The sequence below is a fragment of the Danio rerio genome, chromosome 7 (assembly GCF_052040795.2).
Source record: "Danio rerio strain M-AB ecotype USA chromosome 7, GRCz13ab, whole genome shotgun sequence".
NCBI lineage: Eukaryota > Metazoa > Chordata > Actinopteri > Cypriniformes > Danionidae > Danio > Danio rerio.
Window position 1 is genome coordinate 73,340,001 of NC_141027.1, and position 15,599 is coordinate 73,355,599.

Sequence of the window (15,599 nt, forward strand, 5' to 3'; positions counted from 1 at the left end):
TCATTTCTAATAACGGTTTTATTTTATCTTGATGACCATAAATAATATTTTACTTGATATTTTTTAGGACACTTCTATACAGCTTAAAGTGACATTTAAAGGCTTAACTAGGTTAATTAGGTTAACGAGGCAGGTTAGGGTAATTAAGCAAGTTCTGTATAACGACGGTTTGTTCTGTAGACTGTAGGGCTAATAATTTTGTTCTTAAAATTATGAATTATGTTTAAAAAATAAAAACAGCTTTTATTCTAGGCCAAATAAAACAAATAAGACTTTTTCCAGAAGAAAAAATATTATCAGACATACTGTGTAAATTTCCTTGCTCTGTTAAACATCATTTGGGAAATATTTAGAAAAGAAAAAAAAATCAAATCTGGGCTAATAATTCTGACTTTATATATATATATATATATATATATATATATATATATATATATATATATATATATATATATATAGCGCTTCTTCTCATACTTCAGCCTCCACATCAAATTTCCTGAAAGCAAAGAAGCTCAAGGTACCCTAGGATTGGCCAGCCCAGTCACCAGACATGAACATTATTGAGCATGTATGGGGAAGGTGGAGGAATTGAAGATGAATCCAAAGAATCTTGATGAACTCTGGGAGTCCTGCAAGAATGCTTTCTTTGCCATTCCAGATGACTTTATTAATGAGTGATTTGAGTCATTGTAGAGATGTATGGATGCAGTCCTCCAAGCTTATGGGAGTCATACACAAAATTAACTCTTTTTCCACTGCAGCATGACTTTATATTCTATACTGGACATTATTTCTGTTACGTGACAAGACTTTTGTCTAAGCAAAGTCAGACCTTACTGTTGTAATTAAATAATTAAAAATCAACTTGAAATCAAGTTAATATTTGTTGTTCCTACAACTTGGATAGGCGACAAGACTTTTGTCAGATAGTGTACAAGTATCACATTTTAAAGTGCAAAAAGACAGCTTGTTTCAATAAAATTTCATAGAGTCCAATGATTGTACATATTGTACAAATTATTAAACTGTTCAAGTGTGAATGGGAAAACAAAGTGGTATTGAGCTCCAGTATATTAGTTGCATTGTTTGGATGGATTTGCATATATTCCATCATGCATTTTATTAATTCCTGCTGACTTCGCTCCTGAAAAGTGATTATTGATTTTAAACACAACATGATCATTTTCAAGCATTGTGATCATCAGCTCTGTGTACTTCTGATTTGCACTTTCACTCAGTTTAGCTGGATCATCATTATCATCTTTCCCAGTGGACTGCGCTGTTCTGCAGTCAAGGTCTTCATGCCGTCGCACATGAGAACATAATCCACATGCTCTCTTATGCTTTACTCTCTGTTTGTATTTGAGCTCATATTCAATCTCAAAACATGACTTCCCCCTTGACCGAGATTCTTACATGTCATCATTGCTGTGCTGTCAAGTTATGTCTGCTGTGATGTCTAGGAAGGTTGTAGATCTTTTCAGGAACTTGTTTTGTTTTGCGTGTGCACCTGTAGCATGTTTATGAATGTATTACATCCTGTGCCCGTGTGTAGTCTTTCCTGAAACTGGTGATAGCAGTGTTTACTGTCTCTGCTACACTTTGATTTTAGTAAGTTGTAAGTTTATGTGTAAGACTGCATGTTTTGGATGTTTCCTTTCTCTGTTACACCCATTACAGGTCTTTTAGTCTCTGCTAATGAGCTGGTTATCTAAATCAAGTGGGTTTGGTTTAGGAGACATGGAAAATGTGCAGAGCTGGTGGTCCTTTAGGAACGTGGTTGAGAAACACTGTTTTAAAAGTTTACTGGAAGCCTAATTCACACTATGAGTGAGCAACTTCCGGTGACCTCCGTCTAAAGATGAAAGGTTTTTTGAAAGTCCAAACACTGAAGAGCAAATCCATCGATGCGCAGCTCCACAAGTCCCAAACCACGCAAGCCAATGGTGAAAGTGGCGAGGAACAAACTTCACCAATTGACAAAAGTGAAGGAAAGAAGCCTTGAGAGAAACCAGGCTTAGTTGGGCACGACCATTTCAAACGTAAAGCTCAACTAAACTCTTAATAAAAATCCATGTTAGCAATTAGCAACACAACTGGAGTCACTAAGCAGACAGATGTCCCTCCCATGATGTGAATCATTGTCTATCATGAAGTATCCTCCAGGAATGTGGTTGAGAAACACTGTTTTAAAAGTTTACTGAAAGCTTCATTCACACTACGCGCAACTCATAGCGGCATGGCGTCAACCAACCGTTCATTTCAATGTCTGTCTAAAGGTTTTTCGAAAGTCCAAACACTGAAGAGCAAATCCATTGATGCTTAGCTCTACACGTCCCAAACCAAGCAAGCCAGTGGCGAAATTGGCGAGGAAAAAAACAACTGGAGTCACCAGGCAGACAAATGCTCCTCCCATGATGTGAATCATTGTCTATCATGAAGTATCCTCCTGGAATGGGGTTGAGAAACACTGTTTTTAAAGTTTACTGGAAGCCTCATTCACACTACGAGTGACTCTCCGCAGCAACGCGACCGTTCATTTCAACGGATAGTGAGCGACTTCCGGTGGCCTCCGTCTAAAGTTGAAAGGTTTTTCGAAAGTCCAAATAATAAAGAGCAACTTCATCGATGCGCAGCTCCACAAGTCCCAAACCACGCAAGCCAGTGGCAACAGTGGCGAGGAACAAACTTAAACAAATGACGAAGGTGAAGGAAAAAAACCTTGAGAGAAAAACAGGCTCAGTTGGGCTCGACCATTTCAAACGTACAGTAAAGCACAACTAATCCCTTGATGAAATCCATGAGTCACCAAGCAGACAGATGCCCCTCCCTTGATGATGATGTCTATTATGAAGTATCCTCCAGGAATGTGGTTGAGAAACACTGTTTTAAAGGTTTACTGAAAGTCTCGTTCGCACTACGAGCAACTCGTAGCGGGATAGCATCAAGAGACCGTTCATTTCAACAGAGACTGAGTGACTTCCAGTGACCACTGTCTAAAGGTTTTTCGAAAGTCCCAACACTGAAAAGCTAATCCATCGATGCGCAGCTCCACAAGTCCCAAACCATGCAAGACAGTGGTGAAAGTGGTGAGGAACAAACTTCACCAATTGACGAAAGTGAAGGAAAAAAGCCACTTTTTTCACAAAGTGGAAAGTGGAACAAACTTTACCAATTAACGAAAGTGAAGGAAAAAGCCTCGAGAGAAAACAGGCTCAGTTGGACACGACCATTTTAAACGTAAAGCACAAGTAATCTCTTGATGAAATCCATGTTAGCCATTAGCAACACAGCTGGAGTCACCAGGCAGACAGATGCCCCTCCCATGATGTGAATCAGCATTTATCTTGAAGTATCCTCTAGGAATTTGGTTGAGAAACACTGTTTTAAAAGTTTACTGAAAGCATCATTCGCACTACAAGCAACTCGTAGCAGCATGGCGTTAAGCAACCGTTCATTTCAATGGAGACTGAGTGATATTCCGTGACCACTGTCTAAAGGTTTTTTGAAAGTCCAAACACTGAAGAGCAAATTCATTGATGCTTAGCTCTACAAGTCCCAAACCAAGCAAGCCAGTGGCGAAAGTGGCGAGGAAAAAACTTCACCAGTTGATGAAAGTGAAGGAAAAAAACCTTGAGAAACCAGACTCAGTAGGGCACGGCCATTTCAAACGTAAAGCACAACTAATCTCTTAATAAAATCTATGTTAGCCATTAGCAACACAACTGGAGCAGACAGATGCCCCTCCCATAATGCGAGTCAGTGTCTATCGTGAAGTATCTAAAGTTGAAAGGTTTTTTGAAAGTCCAAACACTGAAGAGCAAATCCATCGTTTCGCAGCTCCACAAGTCCCAAATCAAGCAAGTTAGAGGTGAAGAACAAACTCCAAGTGATGAAAGTGAAGGAAAAAACCTTGAAAGAAACCACACGCAGTTGGTTACGACCAAGTACAACTAATCTCTTGATAAAAATCCGTGTTAGCCATTAGCAACAAAACTGGATTCACCAATCTTTGATGAACTGTTCAACGTGCGCTGCTCTTACATTCGGATGTGTGCTCAAAGCACCCACTGACTGCCTGGAGCTTAGACCTCTGCAGACGCTGCAGTGCATGCCAGAGTGTATGTGTGGTTTTCAGCGGTATAGTGTGGACGGAGATCTTTTCAGAAATGCTAGATTGTGCCAGTGTGAAGATGGATCGTTTTCATTCTAAAACACCGTTTTAAAACTAGCATATATTAGTGTAAAGGGGCCTTGGAGACATCCAGTTTCTTGACTGCACCAGCTGACCTTAGACTCTATGACACACTTCACAGACCCGCGTGACTGTTTTATGGGAAAGGGAGAGATTTTTCCATTGTGTTTGTCAGTAAATAATGTTATGTCTGTAAATCAGTTTTGTAAAGTATCGGGTATCTGTCTTGAAATGATAAAGGATTGCCTGCCGCACATACACATGTGGTTTGAAACCACCACACATGTCTCTCGCTCTTTCTGCTGCAGACAAGTGTTTCGACCATAGTTCAGCAGAAATTAATTTCTTGACAATCCTCGAACTGTCTTGGCTCTAGCTGACCATAGCTTGACCTTCCTCTGTTTACTTTGCATTGTGGGACATGATTACAGCATGTCCTGCATACCGATGTGCCTGACGGCTCTGTTTGTTAAAATGTTTTCTGCTCTCTTTGTTAGACGTAAATCATAATTGCAAACGCACCGTTTAATCCTGGATGTCTGAGATGAAAATATTTTACGACACTATGCGTTTAAATCAGAGCATTTTGATTCCTTCCTGGCTCTCCAAGTGGAATGTCTCTTAGTGTTAAGTAAGCAGGGATTTGTTCCATAATGTTGGTAAATCATTACACTGCGCTGGTTAAGAATCAAAGATCTGTTTTTTTATTTAGATTTTTTTGTTGTTGACAAGATTTTAAGCCTTTGCTTTTATCCAGGTTGGAAAACAGACCACCTTGGACCACAAACAAATCATCTACCATGTTCTAAAGAAGTTTACCAGAAATTTTCTTACTATTGGGAGATGAGAAGGCCTGACCATTAAAAAAAAAAAAGCGGTGTCTTTATCTTTGTCTTGTGAAGGACATCTAATTTAATTCATTCATTCATTTTCTTTCCGGCTTAGTCCCTTTATTAATCCACAGCGGAATGAACCGCCAACTTATGCAGCATATGCTTTAAGCAGCAGATGCCCTTCCAGCTACAACCCAATATTGGGGTAATTCAGTTCATCTTTATTTCTATAGCGCTTCTACGATGTAGATTGTGTCAAAGCAGCGTAACATAGAAGTTTTAGTAGCTCTAGAGTTGAGCAGAGTTCCGTTTAGTTCAGTTCACTGTGGTTTAATTTTCACTGAAAGTTAAAACACAGAAGAGCAAGTTCATCGATGCACAGCTCCATAAGTCTCAAACCAAGCAAGCAAGTGGCGACAGTGACAAAGACAAAATTCACCAAGTGACAAAAGTGACGGGAAAAAAACCTTGAGAGAAACCAGGCTCAGGTGGGGATGACCATTTCTCCCCTGGCCAAACTTCTTGTGGAAAGCTTCGGTCTAGGCGCCGGAGGCCTGAGAACACTGGACGTCCATCATGGAGAAGCTGCAGGTGTGAGTAGGTCACTGGTGGGTGTACTGGCTGGCTCACAATGCGGAGACTCGTCTGTTACTGGGTTCGTTCAGGAATCTCATGCTCTCCACTCCTCCATGACCGCCAAAGCATCTGCTCAGGATACGGCCTGGTCCAGGATTATGGAAACCTCTAGAAGTTCTCGGTTGGCATCATCACATCAATGGCACTGCAAAATCTCTAGAGGCCTGGGGATGAGTATCCCCAGGTGAAAATTTTGACCCTTGGTAGAAATAGAACATCTTAGTCAATCATATAGTGACTTTTGGTTTCCTTCCCTGCGTACTGCCATAGAGGCAATGTTAGCATTAGCAGTTGTGCTTTCTCGGCTTGTCCTCAACAGGCTTTGGTTAAACCTTCTTGGATGTTCAAAATTGGCATGGTTTGCAGTAAGAGAGCATCAGTAAGTCTCCTTAGTCAATGAAATTGTTAGGGAATCCCAGGTCACATGTACCCCATGTTTCTGTTGTTGAGCAGAAACTCTAAAATGTAGTCATTTGTTGGGTAATTACTTAGGTTGGGTATCATTTTAATTTTAGATGTTTCTACTTGTAGAATCCGATTCTTATCGTTTCCCAGTGGTACATTATTACTAATTATTTCATTACCTTTGTTCAAGCCAATATTTTAACTTTATTCAATATTACCTTTTATTCAAGCCACGCTTTTGTTATAACCAGCAGGTGGCTCTGACAGTTCGTCTAATTCTGAAAGAAATGTTTTTATTAAGGAATGCAAGAAGCAATTACAAATTTTTTAAATATACTACGACATGTTATGTTACGGTTGACAGCATCGATTTGTCACAATTTGAGCGTGATTGTATTTGGGACTGGCAAAATACTGGTGTTATTAATATTTGTTGTATCGGGTGCATTGTCAAAGGACACACGGCAAATAATCATGTAATGAATTTCAATGAACTTTTATTTCAATGACAATAAAGATTATTTCAATGAACTATTAAATATGCTAACAAGCATATAGTTTTTGACAGTTTTGATAGTTTGTAAGCACATTACCCTGAACAATAAAAAAGTAACACAATCTAAGGTCACACTATTTTGATGGTCTGTTTGTTGAATTTAAGTTACATGCCAACTAATTCTCATTAGATTTTAAGTAGACTGTTAGGATTAGGGTTAGTTGACATGTAAATGCTAAGTTTCTTATAGTCAGTTAAATGTCTGTTGAATGAGCAGTATCAGCAGATATTAAACAGACAGTCTACTAATACTCAAATGGACCATCAAAATAAAGTGTTACCCAATCTAAATGTGAAGGTTTTCTCAGTGGCCTTTTGCTTTAGAATGATTTGTGTTCTTTGTATTTTAAATGGCAAAAACGTTTTCTTTTTTTTTTTTTTTTTTGTCGTTGTTTTAACCTTAACGTAGATTATCGTCAGTGTTAACTGATGTACAATTGTTTGGACTCTTGAAGTTTATGGTTTTATATATAATTAATTTCATTTTATTTAGGATACTGTAGATATTTTCTTAATTTGTCAAGACAACTAACAACTGTATTTTTAAAAAATACCAACAATGTTAAAGAGCAGCATTCCACACAATTCAAGTTGTCCCAACACAAATCCCTTTACTCAACAATTTTAAGTGGATTGAACATAAAGCATATAAGTTGTTCAAAAACAATGCCAAGGATTGTGTTGCCACGGCTCATGTTGCATAAGTAGTTTGAACAAGCAGCAAAATATATATAATTTTTTTATGTGGTGTAGTATGTTTAATATTATGCTTGTTCTTTCTCTAATTCTGATAAAACCACCACATCAAACCTCTAGCTCTTTTACGAAATAGTAAATCATAGTTTAAACAGCAAATTGCAGTTTTGATCAGAAAAAAACCTGCCTCTACATTTTTTTTTTCTCCAAATTGTGCAGCCCTGCTACCTTATTTCGGTGCTGCATCCTCATCCTTGAAGATGAGTTGGTCATTTTGATAAAGCACAATAATCTTTACACACTTCAATTATACAGTACTATCGAAGTACTATCAAATTAAGGTTGCAACGTTCAGAAAGATTTTGCATCATATCGAACAATCGAAATTTGGAACCAGTTCTAAAATGGAACCAGTTCTCGATACCCAACCCTACTAATTACCCCAGTGATTTTTGTTCCAACTTCACTTTCAGAATACTTGTAACCAACAGGAAAGAGACACCATGAATCATTTAGAAGAAAGGCAGACCTTCAAAATGTTTTAAACCTGCTCAAGGGCACCAGTTCACACTCCACATATTCTGCTCACCAATAAACGCTTTCACAATGGCTGATCAAATAAATTCCCCCCTGGAATGTAAGGTCTATGTGTTCTCTCGCTCCTATCGTCAAGGCTGTACAGTTGGAAGAGGTCGAAATGACCCCCTCACATCTGTTGTTGAGGAGCCGGCAAAATCATCCACCCCCATCTGTTGCCAGTCAGATGGCGCACAACCATGTTGAAGACAAATAATACAAACCCTGGCAGTGTGTTCCTGGTCTGCATCCTACAATAACAACTGCGCTGTTTCTCCTGCCACTTTTTCCACTCATCTTCATCTGTATGTCAGCTTGAAGAAAATCTGGGTCTGGATAGCCCAGGTTTGTCTGCAAGCTCTCAAAATGATATCCTATCCAGCTCTTGGTATCTGTGCAAGAATTATGGAGTAACTGGATTTATCAGCGCAGCTTGACGTGGACAAGTCTGTATTATGGGGACATGTGGTGTTGAAATACATATTAGACATTCCTGACTGCATAGGGAAAGATAAACTGTCCAAAGCCTCACGTTAATGTCTGTGCTGGTCATTTCCAAGTGATTAATAGCAATACTTAAGGAAAAATGTATACGTGTCAAAGTGGGCCAGCCTGTAAATTTTGTTAATGGGAGTTGATTTGCGGAAAAAGATGTAGCTGCTTGCTAAGGTGATCTTGAAATGGTTCACTCATGCATTTTGTGTGTATTTCATGCACCACACATCATGTCATTTAAATGGATTATTCCAAGATATTCAAATTTGTCCAGGCAGTTATCTTTTTTCCATTAGATTTTTGGTGAAATTTAGCTACAGTATTATTGGGCTTGGATCAACAGGTTGGTTTTGATGTATACCATAGTGATTGATGTGTGGTTCACTTATGCATTTTGTATGCATTTCATGCACCAGACATTATTTAAATTTAAATGGAGCATTCCAAGATTTTCAAATTCATCCAGGCAGGTTTTTTTCCCCGAATTTTTTAGGAAATTTAGCAACAGTATTATCAGACTTGGGTCAGCAGGTTGGCCTTAGTGTATACCATAGCGGTTGATGTGTAATTCACTTATGCAATTGGTATAGATTTCGTGCACCAAACATCATGTTATTTTTTATTTTTTTAAAATGGAATATTTAAATATATTCAAATTCGTCCATGCTTCCTTTTTTCCGTTTAATTTTTGGTAATATTATCAAGTTTGGATCAACAGATTGATCTTGGTATATACAATATTTGTTGTTGTGTGATTCACTTATGCATTTTGTAATCATTTCATGCACCACACATCATGGCATTTTAAATGGAGTATTTCAAGATATTCAAATTAGTCCAGGCAGTTATTTTTTTTCTGAATTTTTGGTAAAATTTAGCTGCAGTATTATCAGGCTTGGGTCAGCAGGTTGGTCTTGGTGTATACCATAGTGATTGATGTGTGATTGACTTATGCAATTTGTATGCATTACGTGCACCAAACATCATGTAATTTTTTTTTAAATGGAGTATTTTAAAATATTCAAATTCGTCCAGGCAGTTTCCTTTTTTCCGTTTAATTTTTGGAGAAATTATCAAGTTTGGGTCAACAGATTGATCTTGGTATATACAATATTGGTTGTTGTGTGATTCACTTTGTAATCACTTCATGCACCACACATCATGGAGTATTTAAAGATATTCAAATTAGTCCAGGCAGTTATCTTTTTTCTGAATTTTTGGTTAAATTTAGCAACAGTATTATCAGGCTTGGGTCAGCAGGTTGGTCTTGGTGTATACCATAGTGATTGATGTGTGCTTCACTTATGCATTTTGTATGTATTTCTTGCACCACACATCATGTTATTTTAAATAGAGCATTCCAAAATATTCAAAATTGTTTTCGGTAAATGTTTGAGGAACCTTAGCTACAGTATTATCGGACTTGGGTCAGCAGGTTGGCCTTGATATATTCCATAGTGTTTGATGTATGATTCACTTAATGCATTTTGTATGTATTTCATGCACCACACATCATGTCATTTTAAATGGAGCATTCCAAGAAATGCAAATTCGTCTAGGCAGTTATTTTTTTTTCTCTTTCGTTTTTGGAAATATTAAGCTACAGTATTATCAGGCTTAGGTCAGCAGGTTGGCCTTAGTTTATACCATAGTGGTTAATGTGTGATTCGCTTATGCATTTTATATGCATTTCACACATCATGTCAATTTAAAATGATTATTCCAAGATATTCAGATTTGTTCAGAACGTTACCCTTTTTTTTTTTTTTTTTAATTTATGGTGAAATTTAGCTGCAGTATTTTCGGACTTGGGTCAACAGGTTGGCCTTGCTGTATACCACAGTGGTTGAAATTAGTAAACCACCTTGGATCATAAACCAGCTACCATTCATTGAAGTTTCATATGAGGTGTCCTGATTGACAAAGATAATGCAACAACATATATGGAAGCTGTATCAATTTTATATTGCATTACCCCAACCTTCTGAAGATTACAATGGTTCTTCAAAATTGCAGTGCAATTGAGCCACAACTCTAGTTATGATCATGTTTTGTTGCTTATTGCTCGAAAATTGCTGGATTATTGAGTGATGAAAACATAGAAGGAAGCCTAACTAACCAAAAAAAGGTCCAAATGCTGCTAAAGAAGGTAGGCGTAAATTATGTGGCAATAAAATGTAAGTTCATATTTAATTTCCATAATTAACATAATGTTTTTATCTGCATAACCATGTACATGTTTTGTATCACCAGTGAAGCACATCAATTTAGTGCCTAATAAAGTATGCATACTAGGACATAGCCCGAATGTGTTCTCATTTCTTATAAAGATCGTCTCTGTCTTTCCACAGCTCCTCACTTTCTCTTTTATTCCCTCTTTCCGTCTGTCGTTTCACTTGTGATTGTGGTTTGGTTAGCTTTTGGGAAACTAAGTTGCAAAGACAGTTTGTCATAACTCATACTCAAGTGTTTTGTGAAGAAGACATTGGATAGTAATCTAATCGGAGGTGTGAGCCGTACAGACCAATAGAAGGTGAGAAAGACGTCATGCGTCTTTAAAACTCTGTATCCACATGTGCAAATACTAAAAAAAAAAACAGCCTTTATATTTTCAACAGATGGCCTTCAGAGCCAGCTCTCGGGTGATCTGGTTTGCTTCGAAGAGCACAAAATAACACCAGAGCCATGTTTTCAAAGTCTTGCCTCGCAGTCTCTCTCCATATGAGGCCTACTGTATGTGTTGAGAGCATTACGGGCTCTAAAAATGACTGATTGCTCCTAAAAACCTTTGGCAACAACGTACTGCTTTCCTGTTTTTACCATGCTTTTTAATGGACTCCTTTACAAGCGTAGTACAGGCCAGTTGGTTTCATGAGCGGTGAGAACCTCGGCTCGGCTGATTTGAGCTGTTATATAGACAGTAGCGGGCTCTGTGTTTATTTTAGCAGACTGCCTTGTGCTGCCCGCTGATCCATCTTTTTGCTTGCAGAAACTGGCAGCTGGAGTGGATCAGTTCGCCTACACCTGCATCCAGGAGCATCCCATCTGGACCAATCAGCAGTTCTGGGAGGCCACTTTCTACTCGGAGGTGCAAAACCAGATCAGAGCGCTTTACCTCACTGCCCCTGAGGACAAGCCACTCATCACTGCCAAGATCAAGGTAAAGGCTTAAAGTGGAAGTTAAACAGGCAGTCAAGTTTACATTATTTTGTGAATTGATCATTTTGCTTGAATAAAAACATTGATAACAAACTGTATAAATGTAACCATTTTAAAGCAAAAGGCATGTTTTACTGTAGCTTTTAGAGCTCTGTGCTAACATCTTGGAATATCGCTGTGTCTGAGATCACAGGGTTGGTTCCATTCCCTGAGGCAAACAGATACAGTAGAAGTAATGGACCGACCATGGAGACTGAAAGGCCTAATTTTATCTATTGTGTTAGTTTGTAGACATGGGGCTAGTGCAAACACAAGTATCAACTTTGTGTCATCCGGAAAGTATTCAAAAAAAAAAGTTCACTTTTTCCAATTTTTTTTTTTTTATTGTTACAGCCAAAAAAAAAAAAGCTAAATAAATACATGTACATAAGTATTTACAGCCTTTTTTTCTCATTACTGCATTGTTAATGCACCTTTGGCAGCAATTACAGCCTCAAGTCTTTTTATTTATGATGTTACAAGCTTGGCACACCACTAAGGATATTCACCAAACCAAAGCCACTCTATTGATATTTTGGCTGTGTGTTTTGGGCCATTGTCCTGCTGGAAGATGAACCGTCGCCCCAGTCTGAGGTCAAGAGCACTCTGAAGCAGGTTTGCATTCAAGATGCCTCTGCACATTGCTGCATTCATCTTTCCCTCTGTCCTGACTAGTCTTCCAGTTCCTGCTGCTGAAAAACACCCCCACAGCATGATGCTGACACCACCATGCTTCACTGTAGGGATGCTATTAGCCTGGTGATGAGCGATGCCTGGCATTCACTACAAAGTGTTCAATTTTAGTCTCCTCAGACCAGAGAATTTAGTTTCTTATGGTCTGAGAGTCCTTCAGATGCCTTTTGACAAATTCCAGTCGGGGAGTAGCTTCCGTCTGGCCACTCTACCATACAGGCCTGATTGGTGGATTGCTGCACAGATGGTTTTCCTTCTGTAAGGTTCTCCTCTCTCTCCACAGAACAATGCTGGTGCTCAGACAGAGTGACCATCGGGTTATTGATCACCTCCCTGACTAAGGCCTTTTTCCCGATCACTCAGCTTAGATGGCTAGACAGCTCTAGGAAAAGCCCTGGTGGTTCCAAACATCATCCTCTTATGGATTATGGAGGCTACTGTGCTCATTAGATTGTTCAGAGCAGCAGAAATTTTTCTGTACCCTTCCCCAGCCTTGTGCCTCCAGACAATCCTGTCTCGGAGGTCTACAGACGATTCCTTTGTCTTCATGCTTGGTTTGTTCTTTGGCATGCATTGTCAACCCTGGGACCTTATATAGACAGCTGCTTAAACATCTTAAGAATGATCAGTGGAAACAGAATGTAGCTGAGCTCAATTTAGAGCTTCACGACAAAGGCTGTGGATACTGATGTACATGTGATTTTTGTTCGTTTTTTTATTTTTATAAATTTGCAACAATTAAAAAAAAATCATGCACATTGTCATTATGGGGAATTGTGTGTAAAATTGTAATGAAATAAATGAATAAGGCTGTAACATAAAAAAAGTGAAAATGGTGAAGTGCTAATACTTTTCTGATGCTCTGTATATTGAAAAAATATTTATATGTTTCTATTTTTTTTTAAATACAGTCAAATTGACTTGTAATATTACCACATTTAAAAAAAATTAAGATCTTAACATTTAAAAATGTATAGAAACAAAAACTCGCTGTTCAGAGAGTGAGGTTTGTAAAAGCTGCTGTGTCTCTGGATCGGCCTGAGAAAATGTGTTCCAGTGCCTGCCAATATCCAGCAACTTTGGTGCTCACATTAGAAATTACTGATTGTTTTTATGAAATTGGTCTACAAATCAGACCTTTGAAATCAGCTCATGAGAAATTGGAGCAAACCAAGGTGCTGCATTTACTGTATGTAGGTGAAGTTTTTTTTCCCTCTCCGCTGTCGCCACTGGCTCGCATGGTTCAGGATTGGTAGAGCTACGCATCGATGAATTTGCTCTTCAGTGTTTGAACTCTCAGTAATGATTTAAATCACACTGAACTGAGCTAAACTGAACTGAACTTAAACACTAAAAACTGAACTACACTGTTCCAGTTACTATGACCATTTATGTGAAGCTGCTTTGACACAATCTACATTGTAAAAGCGCTATACAAATAAAGCTGAATTAAATACATATTTTTAAGTCAGTATAAAAAGCGGTGGGTTTTGACAGAATTGCAAACAAACCATAATAAGCACCAATTCTGACAGCTTTTTCTGTTAAACAACCCCTTCCCCCACCCCCCATCACCAAAAAAAAACAAAAAAAACAGGGATGTCATTTAACCCTAGTTTCTCTTGTCTTTATCAGGAACCGAGTAGATTGTCCACAGCAGCGGGTCAATCCGAACGGACCGCCATGGATCTCGCAGCAGAGCAGTTGCGTGCTTGGCCCGGCCTGAGCAAAGAGAAGCAACATGAGCTGGTGAAGAGTGAGGAGAGCACAGTGTTCAGTCAGGCCATCCACTACGCCAGCCTGATGGTTTACCTGCTCGTCCCATTGGACACCAGCAAAAACAAGCTCCTGCGCTCCAATCCTGCGGCCGACTGGGAGAGCGGGAGCAACAGCATCCTCACAAACAGGCAAGGCTAACATTAACATTCTGATCTATGCCATTCCATATATATACAGTTTAAGTCAGAATGATTAGCCCTCCTGTATTATTAGTGCCCCCTGTATAATGTTTCCCCAATATCTGTTTAACAGAGAGATTTTTTTACCACGTTTCTAAACATAATAGTTTTAGTAACTGATTTCTAATAACTGAATTCATTTATCTTTGTCATAATGACAGCACATAATTTTACTAGATATTCAGCTTAAAGTGACATTTAAAGGCTTAACTAGGTTAATTAGGCAAGTTACAGTAATCAGACAAATCGTTGTATAACAATGGTTTGTTCTGTAGACAGTGGACCCAATCTTTTTATTACCATGGACAGGTCAATGCTTGACAATTTTACCGTGGCCCGGGGTCTGGGTTGTGTATGTAGATTGCTAGGTTACCATCAGCCATTTTCTCAAAGGATGACAAGCTGACAAAACATTGCTACAGCTCTGATACAAGTTTTATTAAAGGTGAAATTAAAAAGCACTGCAGTACCGGGAGTGGTGGGGGGGTGGGGGTTTGAGGTTGGAGCACTCACTCTGGTCCCCCGGGCTCTGCGCTCGTTGGGGAAATTTCAAATTCAACCAACACAATCCATTACAATTGGCTTAAGATTGGCAAGCAAAATTCAGGACATTGCAACCTGCAGAAGGAGGAAAATAAATAAATAAATAAATAAATAAATAAATAAATAAATAAATAAATAAATAAATAAATAAATAAATAAATAAAATAAGTAAATAAATAAGTAAGTAAGTAAGTAAGTAAATAAATAAATAAATAAATAAATAAATAAATAAATAAATAAATAAATAAATAAATAAATAAATAAATAAATAAATATAAAAATACAATAAAATAAAATAAAATAAGCACTGCTATGTTTGTCTACAAATTAATTAGTCTACTGAGTTGTGTATATCCCATACATAGTATGAAACTGATCCGTCAGTTGTTGTTACGTGACTCGCGATGACTCGTGGTTAAATTTTGGCACTCAAATGACCTATATGTAACCGAGAGAATGTAGGCGTTTTTCCAAAATAAAAGATTTTTCAAAAATAAAAGGTAGTTCAGATAATAAATAATGCAGAAATAATAAATCATTTCTTGTGCGGCCTGGTACCAATTGATCCACGGATACAAATATAGCAAAAATACAGCTTAAGGGGGCTAATACTATTGAGCTTAGAAGGTTTAAAAAAAATAAGAACTGCTTTTATTCTAGCCGAAATAGAACAAAATGTGTGTTTCCCAGTACTGGGTTGCAGCTGGAAAGGCATCCGCTGTGTAAAACATATGCTGGATAAGTTGGTGGTTCATTCCTCTGTGGTGACCCCTAATAAATAAGGGACTAAGCTAGAGGAAAAATGAATAAATGAA

The 15,599-nt window shown here is 38.1% G+C and overlaps 1 protein-coding gene and 1 long non-coding RNA gene across 4 annotated transcripts in view; both read left to right on the forward strand.

Moving 5' to 3' along the window:
* sbf2 (SET binding factor 2) overlaps positions 1 to 15,599 on the forward strand; it is a 288,968-nt gene that overhangs the window by 184,972 nt on the left and 88,397 nt on the right. For all 3 annotated transcript variants that reach the window (XM_087262128.1, XM_087262129.1, XM_087262130.1), the window contains exons 18-19: positions 11,382 to 11,552; positions 13,919 to 14,190. In XM_087262128.1, the coding sequence (XP_087118254.1) occupies positions 11,382 to 11,552; positions 13,919 to 14,190 (443 nt within the window). The remainder of the gene's footprint in view (positions 1 to 11,381; positions 11,553 to 13,918; positions 14,191 to 15,599) is intronic.
* LOC147836217 (uncharacterized) lies at positions 2,385 to 5,486 on the forward strand. Its single transcript, XR_015496490.1, has 3 exons — positions 2,385 to 3,119; positions 3,186 to 3,492; positions 3,778 to 5,486. It is a non-coding gene; the product is annotated as an uncharacterized LOC147836217 (long non-coding RNA).